The sequence below is a fragment of the Varroa destructor genome, unplaced genomic scaffold (genome assembly GCF_002443255.2).
Source record: "Varroa destructor unplaced genomic scaffold, Vdes_3.0 BEIS01000002.1, whole genome shotgun sequence".
Classification (NCBI taxonomy): domain Eukaryota; kingdom Metazoa; phylum Arthropoda; class Arachnida; order Mesostigmata; family Varroidae; genus Varroa; species Varroa destructor.
In genome coordinates this window covers 3,706,263-3,734,212 of record NW_019211455.1, presented here as the reverse complement: position 1 = coordinate 3,734,212, position 27,950 = coordinate 3,706,263, and the positions used below count along the sequence as shown (strand labels likewise).

Here is a 27,950-nt window from a genome sequence, read left to right as displayed (position 1 = left end):
TCCCAATAGAAAATTCGATTGTTGGTTGATGGTTGGTCGATCAACGGGATAGTTCTTGCAAACATACTTCTTGGATTTTGGCAACAGGTTGTCACGTAAAAATATGTAGTCTAACGCAAGGCATTGCATACAATTGATTGTATTGCATTACGTCGGTCTTTCAGCTTCTACCACATTTCCAACACTATATTTATTCCTGTAGTGAACTATGGTCGAAAAAAGTTCACAGATTGCCCATTTTACGGTTTCGTTGTTTTGCGACAATCGTCATCGATCCTTCCTTCACGTTCTCGTCTGTCAGTTTAGTCTGTCAAGCTGGGAAACATGTTGGAAAAAGCTGAACTACAATGTCAAAATAGTTTCTCATCATTCAATGAGAAACTATTTTAAAATCATTTTTCTCTCTGGAAATGGATTGTGTTGGAACAATTTTAAGATATTGTCAAGCCTTTTTTGTTCTGCCATATAATGGTGATGCATCAGGTCAAAACGCGATGAAACAGCAGTGATTAGTAGCACATCGAACACACACAACCGAACTTTATTTTTCCTTTTTTTTTGCCTTATTTTGCCTATTATATCAAAACCAAGTGTTAAATTATCTATGAAAACCTTATATTGGCCATATCTAAGGCCTGTGTTAATTTTTCGGTGTTTTCACATTTTAGGACTTTTTGATTGCCCAGCGGTACGGATTGCCCGATGTTTACGTGATTTATATATCGCATAGGCGAATGTGACCTCAACAAGGCATGACATTTTAATATTTCACTTGAATCTTTTCGCTAGGGTTAGATAGGAATCATAATGGAGTCATGATTTGTATAGACAGTGTAATTTAGAATGCTAATAACCACTTCTATAAAAAATTTCTTCGCTTTAAGCTATTTAGACTCTAGTAACGCCTGACGCATCCAGTACAACTATCTACCTTTCCATCGAACTATTCCTGTTAATGCTGATGTCACTTTCCTAACTGTAGTTATATGCAATGATAATATAGTAATTTAATTAAAATTTCGGTCAACCATAAAATATGCGTACAGTTACACGCGTAGCAGTTAGTGAGATTGTACGACCGGATCTGATCATGATTTATTTTTGTCGTAATAGAGTATCTATAATTCTAAGTTAAAAAGCTATAGTTTAGGTTTCAATGAGAATGAAACCTTTTTAAAGCGCGCTCGAAAGGGTGTACTTTTTCCAATAAACAGACACTGATAGCTTAATATAGGTGCAAAAAACTACAGAAGAAAGCAGAGAGACCTTATTCCCATAAACTGACAAATTCCTACTGATAAAAGCGAGCTTATATTGAACAGTGAGCACTCTGGACTTTATTGCTTTAACCTTTAATACAGGTATATGAGAATATCAATTGTCACGTGCCGTAAAAATTCTAGACAGGTACACACCTCGCGGGAAAGAAAAACGATGTGTTCTCTACACACTCATGTGTTTTATGTCTAGTCAATTTCTGTAAAGGTAAAAGTACGACTTTAGCATTACCTGATCTTGGCGATAGACAATATCCTGTATAACATGGCAATATTAGAAATTAAAGGCCAGCATAATAATTGCTCACTTTTAACTCAGTTCGGTATGTGCATCCGAGTACTATCGAATCTTAAACATAGCTCTTAAATCAGACTATGATGGTAGTGATCACGGTCTTCAAGATTCCTTCTTATGTCTACCTGTGCACACTATTTCAGAAATCTGTGGCACATATTCTACAATGCCCGTTTCTGCTCTCACAAAATAATGTGTTGCCCTGCTAAAGTGGCACAATATGTTTTAATAGAATTGTTAAGAGGCCAATGCTAGCCCATACACGTGACGTTTCGTTTTAAATTAAATTCATTACGATCTCTCAAGTAATGCATTTTCGAAGTTTAAGTGTTTGCTTTCTGCAGCCAGGCGTTAATTTGACAGTTGTAAGTTGAAAAGTTTTGTTCAAGGAACTACAAGTTAGAAAACTAATACTCATAGGAAAATTCTATCGAGGTTGAATGAAGGTTCATAAAACACTATACAGCTAATCTAGCTGAAGTACTACATTAAGCACATAAAGGAGAAGTTTTTTTTATAGTAAATTCATTGTGTTCGAAACAATGCCTTATTGAAATTTATTATCAATATTTACTGAATTTCCTTATCAGCCTTGTTGTGTTAAATGGGTTCGGTTAAATATTAAATATGATAACGTATATTACCTGAAAGAATCAATGAGAGCTGTCTTGATATCTTATACACGCCGCTGGCTGCCTAACGCTGATGCGGAACTGAGTATCACACAAAGATAACAGCCTCACAATTCGTACGTAGTTTTTAAGCAGCAGCCTTGTAACGCTAACGGCGTAAAATAATTAACTACTTTAATTATAACTAATTGAAATTATTATGTGCATAGGTACATTTAGTAATTTCGAGTCGTCAGAACAATACATATGTGTTGTTCACATTACTTTCTTTTGACGACGTGTCATTGTAATATGTTTGCTTCGAGTAACGCGATGCTTAACTTAACGCTGTATAAATACGCTATACTATCAGAGTTTATACGCGTGCTATATTCTGCCAGACTTTTCTTTGCAGAAAAAGAAATAGGTTCATCTTTTCGGTAATACACATAATCAATGTAACGTTAAAAGATGACTTTTTAAGATTTGCTTCTACGGTCCACATCAGCACATCAAGCGCGTAGCTTGACGAGCTTAAAACTTTCATTTTTAAAGGACTTTGTAGCGCCCTCTATTCATAGGCTGGTACGATGAATGCTGCAATTTGACGAGCTCCTCTTTGATAAGACGCACTATCTCTGACTTCGCCTTTTGGACGGACATTTCGTCGTGGGATTCGATCGCGATAAACAGTTTGCGTTCGCCCTCCGGTGGTTCTCGGCCGGGTGGGAAATACGTACCACGAACGGTCAATCCTGCCTCTGAGTATTCGGCGATCTGTGCGATAGCCTCTTTAGACGTTACCTGAAGGTGACAGAGTGGTGTTTTAGTCTTATTTAGCATTGTAGCAGAGTGCTGCAATGTCCGACTCGTCTCGTTTCTGTTTACCTCTCAGTGCACCATTAATATGATTTCATATGTATGCATCTTAGACTCATGAAATCGAATTCTCGAATCAAAATTCGAGAGGCACTACATATAGCTAAAACGCTAGCCGTGCTCATTAGTAACACTACAACACAGTAATCGTCAACTAACCTTCCATCTTGCTTGCTGTGGAAAGTCGTTGATTTCGAGTTCCTCCTCATACTTCCTGAATGTTGTTTGTTCACTGGTAATCAAAGGATCTGATTCTCCACTAGGCGTATAGTTAAGCTTGATGTGCAGACGTTCCGCTCTGAAAAACGTTTAAAACGCCAGCTATTATCTTTGGTAGTAGTAGTAGCTAGCTTTTCGCTATCTTAGGTCCACGTTTTTCCACTTATTTAGCAGATATCGAATATTATTGCTACCGTTCCTATGGCTAGGTAAAACGCATTTGCCCATTCGAAATCTATTTCGCCATGAAAATAAGGAAAAAAAATTAAATTTCACTGTACTCACCTCTGTTCAGCGATACTGCGAGCTATCTGAGCAGCAATACTGCTGTTAGGAGCGGCGCCTCCTGGACGAGGTCCATTAGGATCATCCGATCGGTTCTCTTGGGAAAATTGTTTATTAATGCGTCTAGCCAAAAACTTCGCCTTTTCCAACGGATCTGTTGGAAGGACGGCAGGAATTATGGGTTGCGATGGGACCAGCGGAACACTTGCCTCCGCTGCTGATGGATGCGTTTGGCCATGCAGAGGGGGTGGCGGTCCTCCTGCGGGACCCTTTGTCTCAGTAACACGTTTTTTCGGGGCCATCATCGTCTCGATATCTTGATCAATCGAATCTTCCGCGTCATCATCATCCGAATCGTTCATACCTAGCATGGCTTTCTGGTACTTTTTCTTTTCGCTAGTAAAGTTTGCCTCGCTCTCATCAAATTTGAAGCCTTTGCCTGAGAAACCAGATGACCCTTTGACTTTCTTGCCCTCAGCTTCCATTTTCTCTTTATAAGTATTGAACAGCTTCTGAAGCTCGTCTGGTACCGGTGCTTCCGACAACTCAAGCGCCTTCAAAATGTCTACGGTGTACCGCTCCTGGTCAGGTGCAATAAATGTGTAAGCAAAGCCCTTGTTGCCTGCCCTGCCTGTTCGGCCGCAGCGATGCACGTAATCTTCGTAATGATTAGGACAGTCATAGTTGACTACGAGAACAAGCTGCTTCACATCCAGGCCTCGGGCCGCAACGGATGTCGCGACCAGAACGTTAAATTTGCCATTTTTGAAGTCGACGATCGTCGAATCTCGATCAAACTGATCGATTCCTCCATGGAGCACCGAACAATTGTATGATGCAGTCATGAGATCCTTGAGTAAAGCGTCAGCATGCTCTTGCTTGTCGACAAAGATAATTGCGCTACCCTGAGATGTGTATTTGCCGAGTATTTCAAGAAGCTTGAGGAATTTGTCTTCCTCATTCAAAATAAGAACGTGCTGCTCGACTTCCTTGCAGACAACTGATCTCCCGCCAACAAGTATTTCGATTGGCTTTAATAGTATTCGCCTAGCTAAAGCTTCCATTTGTCGGGGGAAGGTCGCTGAGAACATAACCGTTTGCCGATCTGGCCGAATGCTGTCAATAATACGCATAACCTGCCAAGTGGAAAATTCAATAAAATCACGAGTAAGTTTAATTCGTGATCGACATGTTACTAAAAACAATAGCACAGCTCTTCTATCTACCATATCTTAAAAATCTCTAAATTATTAGCAAATAAATATGCTAGCTTCAATGTCACACACATTACTGCACCTATAACGGATATATGTTGTGGCAAAGAAAATTGTTTCTGTCCATACATAAGTTATTACTGGACATAAAAAAACGTGAAATTTTCGAAGGATTATTGACTCTAGAAATATTCCTTACTTGAGGCTCGAAACCCATATCAAACATACGATCAGCTTCATCAAGCACCACGTACGTGCACCTGCGCATATTCGTGACGCGACCGCTGTTGGCGGCCAACATGTCGATCATGCGACCCGGTGTGCAGACTATAATCTCAGCACCACGTTTCAATTCTGCTATCTGCTCCGAGATGCCTAAGAAAATAAATTAGACAGTATTTTTTTTGTACCACGTTAGTGAATTTTTATTAGTTTTCATTTACAATTATCTCTTTTCACCCGACTAGCCGTATATTTTTATATTTATTCAACTGTATCAAATAGTAAACATCTCCTTTTTATCGCTTACCTGTTCCACCGTAGACGCATACAACGCGAAGATTTAAAGCCTTAGTAAACTTTTTGCAATCCTTTGTGATTTGCATAGCCAGCTCTCTCGTGGGAGTCATAATCACTGCTATCGGGCCATCGTTAGCTTCGAGCGGCGGCTGATCCAGGATGTGCCGAAACATTGGCAAGAGGAACGCTAGCGTCTTTCCTGAACCTGACAACCGCAAAGAGTGCAAAATTAATTTATATTAAGCTTTGGAGGTTTATGTGCAACTAAAGAGTTAGGTATTTCTTGCCACACAGGAACTTGCACACAGGTGCCAGTATCAACGGGTACGGTACTTTCACATTAGCTCTATGACCTATCGCAGATACCAGGAGCGCAACGGAACAGCTTCTGGGTAGTTTGAAAAAATGTCTCTGATATTAGATTTTTTTTTCTCAAACTGATTTTTCTTTAAACTTTCTAAAGACTTTTATGAATGCGTTTAACTCAACACGATGTCTTTTTTTATGGGGTAAGCTTAAAGCAATATGATATTAACAATAAGCAAGTAGTAGGCTAGGTTTCAAGCGTATAAAGAGGCAATTCAAAGTAGTTTATTTCACTTACCTGTTTTTGCAATAGCAATAAGATCTCGTCCGGACATAATGGCGGGTAACGTTTGGGCCTGAATAGGTGTTGGCTTATCAAAATTAGCCCTCTTCAAAACATCTAAAACTTTCTTGCTGATTCCAGCTTGGGGCCAGGCCTTGATGGGCTTTGGGACGTTCTTACCTTTAACCTAAAAAACACTAAATTACGCTTAAGCTCACCGAAATTGTATTACTAGTATATCGGATAAGCCTCAGACAATGATCGTATAATGTATGATATGTATATTTATATTAATCTGATTTTTGGGCTCTACACACCGTAATACCATCCATCTCTGTTCGGAAAGCCTCCACTTCAGCTTGGGTCATTTGCGCAAGCTCAGGGACTTCGATATAGAAATCTTTCCGAAATGGCTGATACGTTATATCATCTAAACTGATAGTTGTTTGTTTCTTGATCTGGAAAAATAAGTTACGAATGAATAAATACTTTTAGTATTCTATCGACAAAAAAAACCAACCCACAAAATGAATCAATAATGAGTTGACCTCGTAATGCCATAAGGAGTGAATTCAGGCTGCTCATTTCAAACATATACCTGGACATAAAAAGTACACAAAAAAATTCTCTCAAGTAAATGACATGTGTTATACTAAGGTAATTATTACCTTTCCGAGCGTGGCGGAGGAATACGAATCCATTGCTTGCTGTAGATCCTCTTGTTCGCCCTCGTCGGAATATTCCAGACCATCTTCATTCTGTTCCATTATATCACCCTTTCCGGAATTACCGCTAGCACTTTTAGGTCGCCCTTTTTGCTTGCCAGTCAGTACTACAGCTTGGCCTCCCTTGATGCCGTGAACCAGGTTATTCGTTGCCGTCTGTGGTTTCGGAGCAGCTTTAGTGATAGCACGAACCTGACTCAAACAATGAACAAAGCAACACAAAAAGAATTCGTTTTTTATCAAAGAAACGTATTACGTATGTCGGCTTATACTACCACGAATTTTATCGTCGACTTCAATATGCCTAATCTTTACTGATTAGGTAGCTTAAATGCACTTAGCATATAGCCAGCGACACGGAGAGGACTGTTTTACGTCCCAGGCTACATCTTAGTATAATATCGCAGAACTTTATACATGTATTCTTAAAATTTACGAACAAAAATCTAGGATCGATAGTCATAAATATTGGTATGTATGAAAAAAATGAATTCAAAAGGACTTATTATGGCAGGGTAATTTATACTACATGCAACAAAGACAATATAATATTAATAATAATAAAACGCATACTTCTTTGACCACCTCCTCCATATAGGCGTCTAACGGGTCGACTCCATCATCGTCATCGTCATCTTCTTCCATTTTCGTTTCTTTTTTCTTCTTCTTGGATCTGTCCTCATCATCTCCGTCATCATTATTATCCTCCTCATCGGTATCAATAAGCGCCAGTCCCGGAGGGGGTTTATATGGGGTCTTTGCCGGTGGTGCAGGTTCTGCCGAATCGGAGCCCTCTTTGGCATTATTGTCGTTTGTCTTGGCGTCCTCGCTTTGCCGTTCCAATATTTCGATGGTATCAGTGTCCTCTTTCAACTTGTGGACCTCCTTCAATTTCTTTTCAGCACGCTCACGTTCAATACGCTCACGGAATTTCTTCATTTCGGCGTCGAGCTTCTGCTGCTTCGAATCTGACAGCCAAATGAATAGAGGAAGGTCTATAATTCTAGGGTTCTAATTATCCACCTATGTAAATGCATTTAGTAGTTATGCCTGTGTACTGATGATATCAGCAGAAGCATTACAAACCTTTATCGAGCAAGCCGAAGTCTTCAAGCACGTGCGCGGGTTCTTTCGGTGGAGCCGGCGGTAAAGGTACCTGCTGAAGTATGGCGCTGTTCGTTGTCACCGACAGACCAGCAGCATTGGTAGACGAGGGCATGGTTACCGGGGCGAGGATAGCCAATGCCGTTGCTACGGGGTCGTGCATTTTTGTCGCTTGCAATATTCGATCGCCGCTTCGTGACCTCGAGCGAGAACGACTCTTACTTCTCGTGCGACTCCGACGAGATTGCTCTTTTGATCGCTTCCGATCGCGCGAACGAGAGCGGGACCGACGTCTGTCACGACTTCGCTCACGGCGCCTGAAATAGATGGATGAAAAACACAATGTGCGTTTAAGCATGAAAAAAATTACAAAGAAAGACTTACAAAATCTCCTATTGCATCATATTGTTTAGAAGGTAATGGGAGTTTTTGTTTATCGCTTTGCTTTTCCAATTTCTCGTTTATTGGTGGCTCAATGGTACATAACGTTAGGAAACTATTCTGTTTGAGTCTGTCAGGCCCACAAGACTTCATATATTTTAGTTTAGACTACATATATTTGTACGTCAAGGGAAACAGAAGTAAATTTACCACACCGACTTTTCGCGAATTCAAGCCATTGCGGAAACAACCCCGAAAATGTGTCCCGTTTACGGATAGAACTAAATATCTGAGGAAAAAGGGTTGATCCTGCCTCCTTTTAGATAAAGGTTCAAGGCATTCCTCGATAAACTAAAAAAATCCAACAAGGTCCGTTTTTGAGGTTAAAAGTACTAGGTTTTAGCATGCATTTTCAGTAGTACCCTTAGCTATAGGGTTCTGATCGTACACGCCACAGTTTTTCCACGGTTTCTGCGGGAGCTTCTTGATTTCAGTACGAAGAAAATTATAAATGACTTACCAGATTTGCCCACCTGTGAAAACCAGATTCAAGGCACGATTTTGTCATCCGAAGAAAGCACTGAATACGACCTTGTAGAGCTTTGTAACAATTTAAAAATTTAACCACAGTAAACGAAAAATTAGAAACGCGGAGCCGCAAATAAAAATAACCATTATTTTTCGAAGAAGCTAAATAATAGTAATCATTTGGTGAACCCTAAAATCGATTGAAAAGTAATTGGTTCATATCATTGTGCCCCCTGCCTCACTTCTCGATCTTAGTGAATAACAGTGTCAATTAAAGCGGGCCAACTTTTTATAGTTTCTACTTTAGACAAGCTCTTCTTGTTACTCAGTTGCGAGCCTATTTTCTCCCACAAAGCGAGTGAAGTGGTTGTATATAGATCCTATCTGCGTAATCGCCAAAATTCGTTTACTGGTTTTGAGTATTTTTGTGGATTCGCTTCGTTCAATGAACAAAACTGTGCGACAAAAAAACACTTTCGGTTGAAAATTATTCCTTTTACAAGTACCAATATTGCTTCATTGATTATCATCATGATGTTTTTGTTCGGTTCCTTTTCTTTCCAAGTCTTTACTAAAAACACAGACTTGAAGGTTGCATATGTGAAAAAAATTGCTTATAAACTGTTGATAAACGCGAACATAATAATACGTTGTAAAGCGAGAGCTGTTAATTGTGCTGTATCGTGAGCTCCTTTACGATAATGAACAGCACGTTTGTAAGTATATCTATTTTGAGGGTTCTTTCTCTTATCTATACGTGATCTTTACGTAACCCAGCTTCGGCTTCATTTATTTCATCGATGGCCATCGAAGTCCAACTGTTTTTTGTGCACGTGAGTTTAGTGATGACTCCTTTGTCGTCTGCTATCGTACATTATACGTTTGTTGACCAGCCTGATTTTCGGACTACAAGATGCACTAACTTACTTTGATATTTTTCTTCTACCGAATATATCATCAAGATGTATATATATATATATAAGCTTGAATTATAACGTAATGTCATAGTCAAAAATTAAAAAAATAAACTAAAGCACATTTAATGCCATTCACACTACATAGGCGTGTAGTATCAAAAGCGCTTTATCCATTTTTGCCACCGCACTTAGTTACAGTTATCTTCACATTAGCTAAATGGCAGTAGGTCCAGGTTCTTAATTGCTAACTACAGCTAAACGACTGACTCATTTTCATGTTCCTACCTGTCCCGACTCCTGGACCTCGAACGTTTGCGTTCCCTTGAACGATCCCTTCGCCTGTCGCGAATGTCCTTATCTTTATCTTTGCTACGCGACCGAGACTTTCTTTTCCGATCCCTTGAACGCGACCGTCGGCGGTCGCGTGGGGACCGGGAGCGACGCCTCTCGCGCGAACGCGATCGAGAGCGTCCCATCTTTTTCTGAAAACACATTTTGAAAACGGTACACATGTGCGGTGATGCAACAGGTGCGTTAATTAACTTTATGACGCATCCACAGGTAAGTATACTCATAAAAAATGTTGGTGGTTTTCATTTTTAATAAAACGTTGCAAACGCTATAAAGCTGTGCGAAGATCAAAAATAGCTTCTTAGAATAATTTCTCTTACAACTGAATAAATCTGATAAAGTTAAAGCAGCGACGAATGTCGAACAAAACCTTGCATGGTTTCTCTAACCTTGATCAAAATCTGCTTTTCTCTTTGGTGGTGGGTATCATCAGGTGATTCACACTTTGTAATTACTGACAGAATTAGCCCAACAGGTAATTTTAGCAAAAGAAGCTACATTAGTAACAAAGACTTGTTATGGAAGAGATATTTTTTACACAGATAGTCGAGTTCAATTTCGCCACAACTACCTTAGCTTCTAAAGATGTTACGGACTTACTATTGGACACCGTTTGCTTTTCACTATACAGAACTTCGTGCAACTAACGTATTTTTTATCAACTTATTCATCTCTTTTCTATCTTGTAGTTATCTAAACGTGAATGCTGAGCGAACAAAGCACCACGGGTGTACATCACCTTCGTCTGTAAAACCGCGTGGCAATGCTGGAAGCGCGCTTTATGATTAATGGATGGATTCTGCCATATAAAAATACCGACCATAATCACAAACGCCAAGGTTGACAAGTCACGCTTACATTGAATTAATAGAGTCGATCACAACTAGATTTTTGTTTACTGTGCTAGGCACTGGGTTCCTCTAAATGTAATTCAACTTCAAAGAGCATTTTAAGCCATATAGTTGGATAGTGTCTGAGCATACATTTTTTACTCTTTACTTAATAATCTCTCTGTTTACATTTTTAATTCATAAACACATCACCTGACTTGACCTGACCGGTCAGTGTCAAACTGTCCCATTGTACTATATTCCGTCTTGACTATCAAGCGCAGAAAGTGACAGCGGGAACTGCTACCAGAGGTTTTTTCTACAAGTCCAATCCAACCTACCTGATCCCCTGATCTTGTTCGCGGGCTTGTCAACGACAGGAGTCAAAAAAAACTAGTTAGTATTGTTCTGAAGATTGCTCTGCTTAGAGGAAGATTTAGAGGAACCACAACACAACTTCAGTTGTAGTCTTCATTTTCGGTCTGTGTGGTCTATGTGTACGGCTGTGAGGTCGTCGGCTGTCTGATGGGCTATGTATTCTGTGTTGGCTTCTCAAACGTTCGATCCATTTGTCGATATAAACATTCACTGCTGTCGCAATTTCGCCATTCGTTGACCGGATGGCCTTTAACTACACTGTGCCGGTAGAAAGCGCAGCAGGCCCTGAAAAGCGAGCCGCTTTTCCCTCTGGAAATCAAGAACCATGACGCGATACGAGCGACGCTAACCGAAACGCGGTTTGTGTCGACTACTGCGATTACCCCTGTACACTACTGCGGAAGCTATGAGGTGCGCGCACTTGGGCTTCGTCCTTACACAATTTCCAGATGTGTCGTCTCTCTGACTCTGTCTCATTCGCTTCGTACTGAACAAAAACTTTCTTGTGGGGCAAATTTCCGTAAAAATTGTGCCATTGTGCATATATCGTATATAATGTTCTTCGGTTTGCTATAACTGTACTGGTGTTTGTGACACACGTTTGGAAGGAGGCTCTTCTTCGCGCTGGTCGAAACAGTAACTAAACACAGTATTTTTATGCTATCACGGGTAGGCTAGAGCTGAGAGATACGTAACAGCGGTGCTATTGCTTTTCTTAAAGGCGGCCGTTGCTGTTTCCGTTGTCGTTGACTTGGTCCTGACGTCAACCGATCAGCCGACGCCACCGTCCGCGCGCGATCGAAACTCGTTCAGCACTTGATTCTATGAGTGTTGATGCTGCTGCTGCTACTAGTACGACGGCTGTTGCTCCGTCCCGTGTCGTTCCGTCGTTTAGAAATTCTCTGAGGCTGCAGATGAAAGAGATCCGCTGCTGTGACTGTAGGCCGCCGTAGCAGCAGCACGAGCACACACTGCTAACAGCAGTCTATAGTATCACAGTCTATACAGCGATCTATACAGAGTTGTATTGGTAGCAGTGGATGGGTTGAGCCAGCTGGCAGCCCTCTGCGGCAGAAGCAGTGCGGCCAGTGAGGAACGACGAGCGGCAACGGAACGAACGAAGACGACTGCTGCTGCTGCTGCACGGACGGAAGGGCTGCTGGCGATCGCGAAGACGCAGACAGGCGACGACCAACCGAGCGAGACCTACTGCTGCCTGCTTGAATCATTGTTGTTGTTGTTGCTGCTGCTGGTGTTGTTGTTATTGTTGTTGTCGTCGGCGGTGCTGCTGCTACTGCTGGTGTTATTTTGTGCTGTGCGGTTTGGATCGTATTGCTGTTGCCGCTGGCAGCAGCAGCAGCAGCGCTGCCTGCTGTGCTAAGGAGCAGAAGAAGAGTAGCGGCAAAAGTAAAGCAAGTGAATCAGCAGCAGCAGTGTCGTGGTGTCTGCCGCCGTCGTTGTGCTGCTGCTGCTGCTGCTGCTGTCTGTCTGTGTTGTTTGTGTTGTGTGTTCGGCGGCGACGAATACGAGGGACGGACGGGGCAGCGGTAGTACAGAGTGTGGTGGGTGTGTGTGTGTGTGTCGTGCGTTATGTGAAATGTGCTACTCGTACTGCTGCTGCTGATGGTAATGCTGGAGCGGCAGGGCAGGCCGCGATAGTAGCAACATCTGCAGCAGCCACGGAAGAAGAAGCAGCGGTTCGAATAGGTCGTTCACTCGTTGCCTACTCGGTAGGCTAGTTGGCGCAGGCTGGCGGTGGGGTAGTGGTCGCGGTGACAACAATGAAAATGTTGAACCTTCCGGTGAGATCCTGGGACACGTGAGCCGCGTACAGCCCGATCGACGGCGGCAGCAGCAGCGACGACGACGACGACTGACGGCCAGTGCGTGCGGACCCATAGCCAGTGCGTACTCGATCAGGACCGACGATGGATAGCGGCTGAGTGCAGCCGGTAAGTTGACCAAATTCAGACTGAGACCGAGGTCGAATGAAAGCAAATAAATCGAAGCAAAACAAACGACACCAACGAGAGATGAGCTGATGTTGATGATTGAGATGATGACGATTGTTCAGTCAGAAAGATGGACATTTTATGGACATCGTATGTCCGTATCGATGATTGAAGACTTATGTCTGTCAGATGTGTACAATTACTGTGCTCTGGTGTTTTGCCACTATGGGAACACAAAATGGACGTTCCCATTCGTAGAGTGGTGCTTACGTTCAACGGAAGACACAATGTGAAAACGGGAGAAAAAATCAAAATATCATGGTCATAGGCCCGACACACCCGAGTGAGAAGGGCCTCTGAAATGTACAGGGAACAGTTTAAAAATCCTACAAAGATTCACCGAGTGAAGATTTACTATACGGGGCTAACGGTAGTACTAGAAAAGATGACCAACTGCATGAACTCCAATTTAGAATTAAATATATCTACGACCCACGATGGTCGAACGTCACAACAGTAATAGATTACAGCGTATACCCACGTAAAACAACAATAATTCAATCCGAAATTTCGATATTGTTAGACGTTTATCGCTCTACTTTTAGTTAAAGGTAGAGCGATAAACGTCTAACGATATTTCGTTCGGATTGCCTTTCAATATCAACACGATTTAAACGTATCAAGGATTGACGAGATAGGAAGCTCGTGCTAAATCTGAATCAAGCTCAGTCAAGGTAAAAACACTATGTAACTTGTAGATTGATGTTTCGTTTATCGTTGATGACGATACTCGCAATCCGTCAGCTGGTTGTAACTTGTTCTACTGATTTGCTAGGTCGAATGGTAGATCTTGCAGGTTGTATAATTGGAATTCCCTAAAGGTCAGGAACTGTTCGATGGTAAAGGGGCCCATTTTCAGATCTATCAGACCGGGAACCTACCGTGAAGGAAAAATGATTTCGTTCCATTGTTTCTTGCCAGTCTTGGCAAGTTTTGGCAATTTGGCGTTATATTTAGACTATAGAAGAAAGCCTGTTGGCGAATGGCAGTCAGTGTCTTCATCTTGGAGCTGGTTGACGATAACTACACGCAAAAATTTAGACGGTTGCTTCTAGTGAACGAATAAGCAGGGCATTTAATTGCGATGGTGCGTTAATGAAGTTGTTTTCTCTCTCTTTTTTTTTCTTCTTTAATGCAGCTAGAGTAAGACTGCTTTGCCATTACAATGAGGTGAGTGAGTTGTCAGCGTATAAATCAAAACATGTCGGATTCTGTTCTCCAGCTGACAAAGATCTCGTGGTTTGCTAAGTTTTTCGTGGAAACTTGTTATTTTATATTACACTTCTTGCATATGACATGTTTAGCATTGGGCCCCACTAGCAAGATCCCATTAAGGCATTAAGCTGTCTCAGTCAAACAAGAAAATACGAATGAGTGTTCTTACAAGTACGGACAGAGACGGAGCTGCTAGTATGCTGATTGAAGATCTAGTGTTTTTAAAGAGTAAGCTATAAAAGTCTCGGCTTCTGGTGTCTACAAAAGCCTTCATGTCCACCATACAAATAATAATTGGATGTCCTTTCAGGGCGCCAGCCTCACGAAAAGGCCAAGTTCCTGCTAAAACTTAGTGCCCACTTAACTAGGTACTGATACCATTTCCCCCGGCCACAGCAGCGCCGACGGAATTATTGGTCTCTTACTCTGCGAGTGATTTTTCCTCCAAGCGAATTTCTTATGAAATACAACTCGTACCAGCGTAGCGTCAACGCGGTATTCAAGGCTTACCCCTGTAGTCATAGAGGGATTTGTTTAAATATCATGTGAACAGTTATTCTTGCGACAAAGAAAGCTAAAGGACAATGCATTAAATATGTAACTCGTATCTAGCAGAGAATACGGATTGAACTACTAACGGAAAAAAGTCTGCGGCATTGAATCTCTAACTCATTGACTATTAGCTTATGGATCTGTGTGCGCATGCGTGCGTGTTTCTGGGAGCGAGGTCTATGCACAATGCGAAATTGTACATGCCCAAAGATACCTGTCAGTTGTGCACACATCTGCTGATAATGAATGACCGCTATATAAAGGTTGTTGCCTGAATGGTTCCTATCAAAAGGGTCCAGAATCATCGTTAGTTCCCCGAGTGGAAATCGGATGCAGTTACCGCACAAGACCAATAACAGCCATATGCACTTGCACCCATTTGGTCGTTAGCGTGAACTATGTTTGTCTATTAAATTGTATGTATGCAGCTGTCTACATGTCTATTTATTACAATTATTTATAGTGAAAAACGATTCGTATCGTAGCAGACAGTCATTTATGAATAACATGATCATAAAAGAGTTGATGCTAGGTCCTAATTGGAGCAGCTATTTAAACCGGTTTAAACCCAGGTATAATACATACCAACAATTTCCTAATGCAGTAGGTGACGCTGGTTCAGGAACCAATCTTAAATGGAAATTTCTGCTCCGAGCACATGTATGAATTAGGCAAATTGTGCACACGAAGCCCTTGTTCTTTATGCTATATATCATGCAGTACCTAGAAAAGGGGAGTTTACGGTCTTTGTCACTTTGTGGGAACTCTTTCCTGACGCGTTCAAAAAGTAAACATTTCTGGCTTCAAGTCCGTTACCGGACACGCCTGAAAAAATAGTTTTTGCGAAAGGTTGCTGGAAAGACTCGTAGTGAGCATGCGTACTAAGCAACTCTTTATTGTCGTTGTTGATAACGTTGTTCAAAAAACAATGGCTATGCTGATATTTTTTTACAAAAGTATTGAACATAATTTAAGAAATACGAGCCAGGATTTTCATGTATTAGTATGCTTGATAATTGTGATAGCTCGAACAAGCAAGAGCTAGTTGCACATGTATTAGGACATAAAAACACTAGGTGACTGTAGGTAGGATTTCAACAGAATTATGTATTAGAGTATATGTTACTTGGCGCACGTTGTGGGCTGACTAGAAAAGACTTAAGATAAAGATTGGTAAACCAATATTTTTCTACCTTAACGTTTTAGCAACTAGTTTAGCTTTCGACTAGTTCACTAAGAATTATCTGATACTAACGGAGATGTTGAGCTTTCTGCGGTGTAAGTCTCGTTATCCTAGAGAATGGCTCCGTCATTTACTAGTTAGGCCATTTTCATTGAATTTCGTTTCATAAGCAAATTGACTGAATAACTATTTTCGCCAAATTATAAGCTTATTAGATTTGATGGGAGAACAATAAGTAGAAGGATTGAAGTGCACTGATTTACGGTGCTTAGTGATTGAAGTTATTTTTTTCAAAAACGAGGACGCTGGTAGAACCCTTGGGTAAATTTGCCTTTAATAAAACAACAGTTTGTACCGGTTCAATCAGTTAAAAAATTAGCAACCACAACCAAAAAAGCTGACGTGATCACTGAAATTCTTTTTGCGTGGCCGCAGTGCGCTCCCAATGAGCTTTTTGCGTGAATTTTCTATAAGGCATATGCATATTTTGTTTTATATACAATGTTTCGTCGCGATGATTATTACAATCGTCGTTACTGCACTCACTTTTGGGCAACTACTTCGCAGTTCTCTCGTTGGAAACATATAGTTGCAAGTTAAACTTGCTTGAATCCTTAGTTCCGCTAAATAGTTGGAGTCGCTGGGCCTGCTACAGATTGTGAACCTCACTGAATATCTCAAATGGTCAGCGCGATTTCAATTTGATATCCTCTTAAATACGTTTTCTTCGATAGTTTTTTTCCTTTTTTTATTATACACTATACAGACATACATTTACAGAATAGAAAAAGTGAAATAATTGTGCGCAAAACCACCCTTGAGACCATTAACCTTAGAAAAAGTTGTCAGAGGACTCGCAGAGTAAGCATTATGCCACGTAAAACGATGAGAAAGTTAACTTGCAGTATCTGCATGATAAAAACCCTGTCATAGCGTTCGAAATATAAGTTATGTCGAGCTTTCATACTTTAGTGAAAAGTTTCTTGCAGCTTCGTAAATTTCTTGAAGTATGCAATCCGTCTGTAGGCCGGTTTTCTATTTTTGTTCACGAAACCGAAACGAAAGTCACCGTAAACAACAAGGAATTAACTTGCAGAATAGGATACTCTAGCAGATGGGATCGTCTTCTCTATTGACGAAATCGCTCAGCTAGGCGGAATCGACGGTTATCTAACGACGTCAATGTAATCTAAGTTGCTATGTTTGCTATAGAGCAAATTTGATTAAAAATAGAACGTCGAATGATTCTGTGATCCCGTTACTACATATCTATTCCAAACGGATAGGTGGGAAGCGCCTATATGCATATAACTTAATCGATTTTAAGTTATAATAGTATGCAGTTATTATTTAGGTAAGCGAATTTAATATGGTGATTTAAACCAGAAAAGGCCAACTTTGAGATTCTTAAATAAATTGTCACGTTAGTTACTTGCGCCGAAATTGGCAAGGGGTGTCCGCCAAATTATACTTATATACTGTTATACATAGTCGATCTTTGCAGGCGTCATTCATAGATTTATGCAGACGTGATCATGACGCCTGTTAATCGAGTGATTGACTCTTGTCGATAGCTACAGGGATTTGAGCTTACAACAAGTAAGCTTCGTCCGGAAGACGAACGGCTGACTTTATCCGAAATAGCAAACAATCAACGATGAATCACAACGTCCTCAGTTGATCGTATAATCGCCTGAATTGAAGTTGCAAGGCAAAAAAAGAATGACGACTTAAATGCATTTACTAATTTCAAGTAAAACGTGTAGAATACTCTTCTAACTACTCCAGCACGAGTGTAGTTTCAGCCTTCTGTGTGAATGCTTCAATAGTTGATCTTACAAATAACGCCCATGAGCAGAAAACATTTAGTCTGCTTTGCCTAATATATATGTATATTAGCACTATTTAGCTTCCATCGCAGATCGGAGATTACTGACTGATTGTGAGTACATAGGAACTAGTTGAATATATTTTTCATTTAATGCTTTAACTATTGTATATTTGGAGTGCTAATGGTAAGTATCGCAATAAATGACACGTATATCTGACTATCGGTAAACGTCCAAAACTGAATGTGTGCGGATGTATCTAATTCTATACTATATATACATTACGTGTCTTAATTTGTATCATCGGCAGTAGATCGTGCGGATACTTTGGGACAGTGTTTGACTTAATTTCGTAAAGGTTTGGGGGGGACATCGGGCAAGATCCGACAGGATAAAAGAGCACTGTAGCGCTGGAACTTAGTGCAGTTACATGGGTTTGCAAAAAAGAATTGTGATCAATATAGTTAATAATTTACTACTTCAATTTTAAGTACGATACTACCTGAATTAGTTGTTCAAATTTGCAATCTGTTATTTTTCGGTATAGTCATAAGTATGCGAGTGTAACTCTGAAAGTAGGCGATCTTAATATGTATTGAGATCAAGCGGGTATATTCGATTTGTATGAACCGATTTACGACAGCCGCTTTTTTAGCTGTAGCAGTCTTGGTCGATCTTTTTTTTTAATGTGCTTATTTTAAAAATACAGGATTTCGCTTTCTTTCACTGCGCTCGTTTGCAACCACAGACGAATGCGTAAGACATTACACCACAACATGGCTTTTTCTATCCAAAGTTCTAAAGAACATTTTGATGCTAATACGTTTTTGTGTGCTTAAAAATTGTACTTACATACGACTACTAACGTCTGTCGTGACATTTACCAAACAATAACATATAGCATTGTGTGTTAAAAATTTGACATGCAGCGCTTAATAAACTCCCCATTGAAAATGTGCACTAGTTTGTATCAAACAATAAAAATAACTATTTCTGACATTTTTTTGGTTTTGCTGCTGTACCTGTCGAATCTGTTTCTCTATTCTAGGCCATGTCGTCATCTTCCGGAATATGCGCGGAGGATCGGGACCGCCCATGCCCGTTCTGTGGATTAGCAGGCGCGCTGTGCGATCTGCACAGTTCACATGGGAGCACCAGTCGTTGGAAAGAACGTTCGTCACAACGGAGTCATCTGTCGATGCAGCTGTCCGAACTCTATCAGACCGAGTTGAAGCGACTGCAAAGCCGGTCGCGTCTTCTTTCCCCGGGAACTCATTTACTTGAGAAGCTCGTACAGCGAGACCGTCTTCAGCTGTTAGAATTGCACCTCTTCCCAGATGGCTACACGCTCTGTCTTCCCGGCCGAGCGGTCGGCGCGGAACGTAGTCCGTACGAGGATGATCTTCTACAGCAAGTTGAACAGGGCCTTCTACCTCCAGTGCTAGCGCAGCTACTCGATTCACTAGGGCATTCGCAGCTGTTCCATAGCGGTAGTTTGCCGCTAAGTGTACATAATCACCTACAGACACCGACGAACATTCAGTATACGCTATTGCAGCCAAGTAATCTGCTCGTGGCTAGCGATGTCCAGCAGATGGCTGGTGGATGGTCGCCTGAGGAACAGCTGCAATTGGAGGCACAAGTCGTGATGGCGACGGCAGAGCCGATCTGTCTAGAGCCGGATATATCGGTAGCGCTCGTCGACAACTATTTTCAATACAAGCAGAAACTCATGACCGGCTTAATTCAGCCGAAACGCAAGAGACACCCTACGAAACATCCGCCTTTATTCGACTTTGTTACCAGGTTGGAAGAGCGGCGTAAGAAAAAGGCTAAACCGCCGCCGAGCCGAGTTAAGCACGAAGCACCGGATGCGCTAGTCCCGGCGCAAATTGACGTACCTAAATTTGCCAAGATTATTCCTCGGCCGGAAATCCCTTCCGATCTGTCAATGCGCTTGGTTCAAGAGTACATCATGGAAACGACACCGACGCAGGCGAGTCCCAGTGATCGGGTGACGAAAGTATCGATCCTGCAAGCGCCTGTCGATGAACAGTACTATGGGGTGCTGGCAACACAGTCTGGTGAAACTCGGTCGCAATGCACATTTCGGCTGGGATCGTTGTGCAACGTTCACCTCTACCTTAATCAGTTCCGTGATATCTTCACCGAGGAGGGCCGAAAAGCCGTCAAAATTACGCATCTGGTGCCGGGAAAAGCCCCAGTTGTTCGGCACACGGGAGGCTTCCTACAGGTGAACGCCCAACAACAACAACAACAGTTTGCTGGTTCAGTTGGCGGAACAACAGCTGCTGTAGCGGCTGCTGCTGCCGCAACCCAACAACAAGCGGCGACAGGTCGCTGCGTGACACCCGCACAACAGCCCCCAACACCGGCGGTTGCTCCCATTCCTTCTCCCGGACCGCCGACGCCGTCACGTACGTCGACGCCCATCCTCGTGCAGAAGCTCAGCGTACCTCCCAGTGCTCAGGGAAGCTCTGCGTCTGCAGCCTCATTTCTATCTCCCTCTCCCACACCGTCAGCGTCGGCACCCGCACTTACGGGGCAACTGGGCAACACTGTTCAACTAAACACAAGCAAACCACAGGCCGTTGTGCAACTGGTAAAGAAGAATATACAAGGAACCGCACATAGCGGTAAGCCACAAGTGATACTCCAGGCTGGCGGGCAGCCTGTCGTAGTCAATGCGTCATCAATGAATATGACCTCGGCAGGCGGCGTACAGGGCCTTCAGAGCATACAGGTTCACCAGTTGGGCGAGATGAAGCCGCTCCAGGTTGGTGGCAAAGTTCTCCAGCAGATGACGGGGTCGCAGGGCTCGCAAATTGCATTACAGCTCACTCAGCCCGTCGCCGTGTCGATGGCTGGCAAGACCACTCAGATGTTTCAGGGCGGTACGGCCAAACAAATGCAATTGGTTACAGCTGGTGTGAAAGGTAGTGGCGGCCAGATGATCTCACACCATGCCACCGTTACGGGGGCAGGTCACGGCGTCGCACCGCAGGTTACCAAGGTGCAGCTAACAGCGTCTGGCACCACGATGAGTCCCCAGACAACGCAAAGCATTGCCGACCAAGTAGTCGCACAAATGAGGAATAAGGGAGCGACCGGCGGAGGAACAAAAACAACGCAGGTCGTATTGCAAGCGGGTCAGGTGGCGAACGCAGGCCAGATCCAGAACATTGTCGAACAGATAAATCAGCAATTTTCTCAAGCACAAAAAGTTGGTGGACAAGCAGGCCAAACGACGCCGATCGCTGTTGGGACGTTGGCAGCTGCATCCGGTGTGGCAGGCGCAGCAGCTCCAGGTCACGGATCACCGGCTAGTGGAGCCGGTGTTGTCGTCGGTCAGACGGTATTGCAAATGGGCACGATGAGCGGGCATGTAAGCGTGAAGAACGCCCACCCACAGGTGGTTCTCCAACCCCAACAGGTTCAACAGGTTGTGGGTCTTAGCACCGGCCGTTTGGTCGGTGTCACCCCATTGTTGGGGCAGCACACAGCTGGGCTGGCTAAACCGCCGCAATCGATTGTCCTTCAGACTGCCGGCGTCCCACAAGTAGTCACCACAGGCCAGACCACCCATCAAACTGTGCCTGCAGGAGGACTTGTTCGTGACAACCGTTCCGCAATGCAAATCTTGAGTGCGGCAGTTGGCACCGCGCATCATGCCACGTCGCTACAGCTAGCCGCCATCCAACGACATCTGCAGAGTCAGCGAGCTGCAAGAAGCGCAAGTCCTACCCCGTAAAAAAGCCAGGCTCAGTTCACTGATCAAAAAGACGCCGGCGGCGAGGTAGAGAGAAATGTCGGGTTGTCAAAACGAAGAAAGAGTATATAAAGATGTTGTGGCAAAGCAGGTTGGAAGATCGGAGTAGTAGTGTTGTAATCTACTGACTGGGTCGGATGTTTTGTTAACATGTGACTACTACTGGCAACAAAAATAATAGTAAGAAAGAAGAAGGCATCGATGAGGTCCATAAATATTAGAGAAACGAAGACAGCGACAATGACGCGAACTAAACGCGCCGGCGACAGATGATTATGATGACGATAAAATATCATTAATTAATGACATTGATAATTCATGGCGATATTATCCGTAAACCTATCTGTCTGTCGTTATGTCGATCAAGCATCCACCATGCGTGCGTATCCCTTGTATCTGTAACACAAAGCAAAAGAAAGTGAGTGTATATTTGTAGCGAATTTTGCACCGGGTGCTCTATGAGTGCAGATTGTGCTCGCGAAGATGCTTGTTGACCTGCGTCGGATGCGTCGCTGATCGACAGCAAATGCTCCCGTCGGAAATGTGCGAGCATGTACCCGCGAGTGCCCCCAATTACTATAAATTTATAGTTAGTAGTTAAATTTTTGATGGCCTCATTGAGAGTGGCCAGTAGAAGAAGACCACTGCGGTATTTGTCGTGGTCGGCACTAGTTTTGTCCTTGTCGTGTATATATGATAATGGGTGAGCGCATGTAAGTAGTCCTGACTCGTTGAGTTGGATGAGGACGGTATTGATAACTATGACGATAATTATTATGAACAGAGAGATGCTGATCATGGTGTGTCCGTACTATAAAGCTCAGACACTGCCCTGCTGTCTTGGCGAAACACGTAGGGAAAATGGCGGCCGATGCCTCACGACTGATCTCTCGGGCTGGACCAGACAGGGAAGGAAGGCGAGCAGTCGCTGGCGGAAGCTGCTGGTTAATAAAAGACACCTTAAACACGTAATGACTATGAGGGAACGAAAAAGACGGGAAGTGAGAGGAAGAGCGCACGGTGGGGCTTAGGACTGACTGTGCCGTTAAATGACAATTGCATTGATGAGCGGCTCGGGATAAACTCACTGTGGCTAGCGTATTTAACTGCGAACCTCTACGAAAAAACGTATCTAAGAGTTTTGGCAAGGGAGCTTGACCTAATGTATCCATTAAATTCATTAATGTTCTCTGTTCAGCAAAAGAAATGAGCAAACACTTTTAAATGATAGGCGATTAATTTGTCGACTGGTTCATACCACATTAAATTGGTATTACTGGCTTGAATGTATGATGAGTGTACCTTTTAGGCAAACATTATAGAGTAGTAGTAATGCAGTATGCCATGACAATAAGAAAGTAACGTTCAATTGAGTTGCCTAAATCATAATTCATTCGAATTTTTACAAATACATATCTGTAGTAGAGGTTATGAACGAGGGTAAAACATTAGGTACGCTCATGCCTCTACAATAGCGACTTTGTAGACTGATTCAATTTTGATTGATTTTGCAGGTTTAATCATTGCAAGCGCAACTATGGCCACTCTTTGCTTTTTAACGATTATTTAGTTTCTTGAAAATAGTCAAAGACTTCTTAAATGAGAAACGCTAATCACAGTACCGAACATGTTATTACATCGCGCTTGGATATCAATGAGTAAATCAAATTTCTGCCGTGGTGACCAAATCGTAATGGAGAAGAAATAAACAATCTGATGAAAATCTGATAATGGGACTCGATAGATACCGGAAGCCGGTACTAATGCTACCACAGTTTTCAGCAGAATTCAAATGGCAGGACGGAAAACCAGAATGACAAACAACACGAGCAGATCAGGGCTTCACTGGGCATAATATTAATCTTAATTAGCGATAATAATAATTATTATTCTCGTTATTTAACGGATTGTCAATTGTGTAAAGGAACGAAACGTGACGACTAGGCAAAATCATCTTGTATATTTGTATTGATAATTAATGAATAATTAGTTAAGCTAGGCAATAATAATAATTAAGAATAAATAATGAAAAATTTAACGTTATTACTGATGAGCCTACGATGATCATAATGATGAAATGATTATAATTAATGAAGTGATGGCTAAGCGAAGACCAAGGAGTCAGATGGGTATAATTACTTTTAAAATAGATAAACATATATATCAAGCAAGAGCAAAATAACTAAATTACGTATTACGGTTCAAAGTCATCACACTAGATAAACGACAATGTATTATTCAATAGTCAATCGCGCTGTCCGTTGGGCCATTCGTCACCACGGTACGCACAGCTATGCTACAAAGAGATCGTTACCGTAAATACTTGCTAAAATGGCGGGACAAGAAAACAGACAATGGCGACAAGAACGACAATTCAAAATGACAAATGTTTCAGTGGCTGCAGTGCTGACTTAGCGACGCGTGGTGGTCGTGGTTCGAATCGTTGACACTTCGTTTCATGCTGGAAGCGTTCAGTTAGCCGTTTGAAATAATGCTTAACGGCTTCAGCAGCGGACGTAAAGCACGTAAAAATGTTTTTTAGTCTGATCGAGACGTAGCATGGAGACCAACGATTTTTGGGATACTGTTTGAAAATTTCTAGGTAGGACGGGCGAGTGTCTAGTGAGGTGCGTATCGAGAAATTCAGGACAGTCGGAAGCACAGGCCGCTTACCACAGCTCTTAAGCGAGGCTTGGCCAACGTTTGCTAATGCTGTAAGTGATATAGAAATCTATATATCTACACATAGCAATTAGATTTATTGAATAGATAGATGATAAAGGAGAGGAAACAAAGATGGACCTTAAGAGAGACATAGCGCGGAACAATGAAATGTCGACTTCGCACAAACGAACACTGACTAAAGCCCGTTGCTTTAAAGGCTTTAGTAGAACCTTTCGATATATCCACACTTCGATATTCATATTTCTTTATTGTCGGTAAGGCACAAACGTCAACTTGATTGTGAATCACTAATGAGTCAGCGAACAGAAGCACCATACTCTTTCAGACTGTTTTTTATTTTCCCTTTCTCAATGCACCTCCCACAAGTACGGCCACGTGCCCTGTCACGCAGAACTTTCTGTATCCGTGCGTGTTTTTCAGGCTGAAAACCATTATAGCAGATGATTGATTGGGAATGATACGTGATATATACGCGTCGCTTATAATAGTAATTGTTGTCTTTGCTTATCTAGTATGCATACTTCTGAAACACAACTTAAAACGAATCACCATCTGTCACTCCGTATTTCACACGTAACCCTACTCTACATAATTTTTTTGCACGTGTGCTTGTTTGTATAGCTGAGTTAATAAGTGCGAATGGGCGTTATTGTAATAGTGATTGAAAAGCAACGATAAGTTCGGGACTGCCCGAACTTTGTTTTGTTTGTGTGCAGGCGAAACACGCCGCTGCCGCCGTCCGCTCTGCCGGCGCATCATCCCCTGGCTACAAATGGCCGAATTTTCGACAAGTGGATGCGTATACGTGCGTAGTTATTCGAGTGGAAGAAGCATTTCTAAACGTTCGTTTTAGGCCCGATCATCTGTCATGTCTGTATAAGTTAAGGACGATTTAGGTAATGCGTAGGGTTGATGTGAAGATGGATCGTATTTGGGCGTATCCGTTTGACCGTGTGCGTTGGGTCTGTTAAGGACAGTACTGGAGGGACACTGAAACCACAACCTCGCTCAATATCTGATTATTACTGAATAGCAAACTAAGGACAAATGGAGTTTCTAAAAAATTGATAGAAAGGGGGTGGGATTATAGAGCACTGCGTATGATAGACAAAAATAGTGAACCCTAGAGGTAAGGTCAACAAGAATAATGGTTTGAGTAAAAACCAACAGACGGACACTTCGTGAATGGCGCCAAATTACAAACAGAGTAACAGAAGGGGTCGACTTCAAGATGTTACCGAAAACCGATCTAATGTATAAGAATGTATAGAATTATTAAAAATAATGTTTTTATTAATATAACAATCAAAAATTGTAAGTGGATCTTGATTACAATTGGGAAATATACTGAATTAAAATGAGATGTACAATATTGTCGATGGCGGTGAGGAATAGTAGTGCAACAACGATAGAACATCAAATCTGAGATCTTCAAGCTAGGGGCATTCAACTAGCATTAATCCGTCATCAATATACTGCAATTGAAATTAAGCCTGAGCAAATAGTAAATACTATTATATGTATCAAAAGCACAGGAACGCTTCTCAAATCTCATTGAAGTCATTATTGCGTCTTGCTGATAGTTAAGGACAAAAAATCAGTGTACGAGCAATAACATAGAAAAGTGAGATGAGTAGTCGGCTTTCACGTACATCACATACATTACGAACAGTTTCATCATAAGATGATAAGAAATTACTAAGTAAAATACAAAGTACCTTCAAACGGCGCATGTGTCGTACTCACCTCAGATTTTGCCCATAGCTCCGCATTGTCCGTCTGCTTTGATTCTGTTGAACTTTTAACAACTATTTTACTGTTTTTTGACATTGTTTCATTCTTTGATTAGATAAAGAGTGAAATCATTTTCAATAATTTTGAGGGAATTGTGTGCTAGGATGCATATGAGATGATTAATGCATGATAAACAGGACAAAGATGAATAATATCGATATGGTAAAGTGAATGTATGGGGACTACTGAAGCTGGGGGAACAATAAACGTATATCTAGAAGCGATAAGAAACAACAACAAACTGTTTGTAAACTAATGTAGTTTTGTAAACAAAAATAAATGCATTCGAAGTGGACAAAAGTACTGCGCCAATGCTGCTTGATGTCTTCAATTCAATTCTCTTTGTGATCCAAGAAAATTATAGTAATCATAGGTATTATGAATTACTTTCTTTACCTTTTCGGGACCTTTAATATTCTCTCTGAGCTTTGCAGTAATCACAATGAAGACTAAATTCAATAAGTTGGAACTAAATCGTAGACATTGTGTAAAGAAGTATATTCTGATAAATTATACTGGTGACCCCTAGGATCCAAGTTAAAAACACAGGGCGCGCTTCTTAATTGATTTTTCAGACAGAGAAATTTTTTTATGGCCTACTTCGACGGAACTATTTGTGGAAAAGATTGCTAGCCTCAATGGCATTATTGATGTAAGCCATAACTGTTTCGAGGAGGACAAGGACTACATATATATAGTTATGTATATATATATGTAGGTTTTATTTGCTGTTCTATGCCGGTTTTCCAGTTTCAGTTATACTGCAATGAGCATTTCCGAAACGCAAGTCCGTCCCAACAAATGTTTTGAGCCTTTACTTTCGCACGTCGTTAAGCATCCAAACCGACCCACTTCGATATGTTCCTACACTAAAGGATATTTACCTATTCATTAGATAATATAAACCTCTTCATACGTTTGGTGCGTGCAAATGCATTTTTCCGTGTTCAAAGCTGTTTCCAAAAATTAGCATCGTTCATGACGCCCTGGATTCATAAAAGGTAACTGCGGATTTATTTCCTTTATATTCAATCGCATGCAAGCCTGTGCACTTGAACATCATTCTACTCAATCGCTTTCTTGCAGTCACCACGCTCTGGGGGCTCCTGGTGACTACGAAGATTCAATTATACGAGTTTTAATTTAACGAGACTATTTGTTAAGAACATACTTACACGATAAGTCATGCGAGAATTCCGTTATTCTCCTAAGTTGTTTATAGTAGAGAGCAAGAAAACAATCACTTTGCATTCAAACCGTAGCCAAAGATTATATACATCTCATTGTCTGGGGGTATTGTCCGCGATCCCTGGAAAGAATGGAAATTTTTGGCCAGGTCGTTGAAAACTGAGGAATAGCTGGTAATCGTGAAGTAGTCCTGTGTTACTTGGGTTGTTTTTGTTAGAAATGTTTGTGCTGAAATATATGACACGTAGATATCCCAAAAATTCAGAGAAATCATTCCATTGTGCGAAATGCAATTGTGCATTTCGGGTCATGCGCTAAAAATTTTGTCAACTGCTGTAGCAGATGCCAAAGTATGTAGACCCATAATAAGAAGGTGTCGGGTTCAGTCCTCAAATGGGACCGAATGATGTGTTTAAAAATATTTCCTTAATTTCGGGTTGCTACGCAGCCATATTTAATAGTCATGAATTTCATTACACTCTCTACTATCGTAAACGTCGTTGCGGCTGTATTGGCGGGTCTTAACTTGTACGTCAGCGATGATACCGAAGTTCTTGACAGATCAAACGAAGTCAGGTGTAAAAATCGATTTCTCTCATA

General features: G+C 41.7%; 2 protein-coding genes across 4 annotated transcripts; one reads left to right on the top strand and one right to left on the bottom strand.

Moving 5' to 3' along the window:
* Nucleotides 1–509: 509 nt before the first annotated feature.
* Nucleotides 510–11,285, bottom strand: Prp5 (pre-mRNA processing factor 5). 3 transcript variants are annotated; one of them, XM_022790056.2, is made up of 12 exons: nucleotides 11,066–11,285; nucleotides 9,829–10,025; nucleotides 7,700–8,034; nucleotides 7,187–7,581; nucleotides 6,557–6,805; nucleotides 6,206–6,346; nucleotides 5,904–6,075; nucleotides 5,310–5,504; nucleotides 4,980–5,155; nucleotides 3,567–4,702; nucleotides 3,222–3,360; nucleotides 510–2,987 (listed from the first exon to the last, which is right to left on the bottom strand). In XM_022790056.2, the coding sequence occupies exons 2-12, from the start codon at nucleotides 10,017–10,019 to the stop codon at nucleotides 2,733–2,735; spliced, it is 3,384 nt and encodes a 1,127-aa protein (XP_022645791.1). In that variant the 5' UTR covers nucleotides 10,020–10,025; nucleotides 11,066–11,285; the 3' UTR covers nucleotides 510–2,732. The 3 variants fall into 3 exon arrangements, with proteins under 3 accessions (XP_022645791.1, XP_086834847.1, XP_086834848.1); XM_086978721.1 differs by lacking the exon at nucleotides 11,066–11,285 and adding an exon at nucleotides 10,495–10,646; XM_086978722.1 differs by lacking the exon at nucleotides 11,066–11,285 and adding an exon at nucleotides 10,284–10,424.
* Nucleotides 11,286–11,352: 67 nt separating this feature from the next.
* LOC111243849 (uncharacterized) lies at nucleotides 11,353–26,465 on the top strand. The gene is made up of 3 exons (XM_022790057.2): nucleotides 11,353–11,513; nucleotides 11,824–13,054; nucleotides 18,942–26,465. Exon 3 carries the CDS (start codon nucleotides 18,945–18,947, stop codon nucleotides 21,663–21,665), a length of 2,721 nt encoding a protein of 906 aa, XP_022645792.1. The 5' UTR covers nucleotides 11,353–11,513; nucleotides 11,824–13,054; nucleotides 18,942–18,944; the 3' UTR covers nucleotides 21,666–26,465.
* The last annotated feature ends 1,485 nt before the right edge of the window (nucleotides 26,466–27,950 follow it).

Excerpts from the sequence above, each read along its gene's own strand:
- LOC111243849 (XM_022790057.2), top strand. The coding sequence starts at position 18,945 with ATGTCGTCATCTTCCGGAATATGCGCGGAGGATCGGGACCGCCCATGC.
- Prp5 (XM_022790056.2), bottom strand. The coding sequence starts at position 10,019 with ATGGGACGCTCTCGATCGCGTTCGCGCGAGAGGCGTCGCTCCCGGTCC. Across the intron at positions 6,806-7,186 it reads TGGAGGAGGTGGTCAAAGAA|GTTCGTGCTATCACTAAAGC; the intron begins GTATGCGTTTTA and ends TGTTTGAGTCAG. Across the intron at positions 3,361-3,566 it reads CGCAGTATCGCTGAACAGAG|AGCGGAACGTCTGCACATCA; the intron begins GTGAGTACAGTG and ends AACGTTTTTCAG.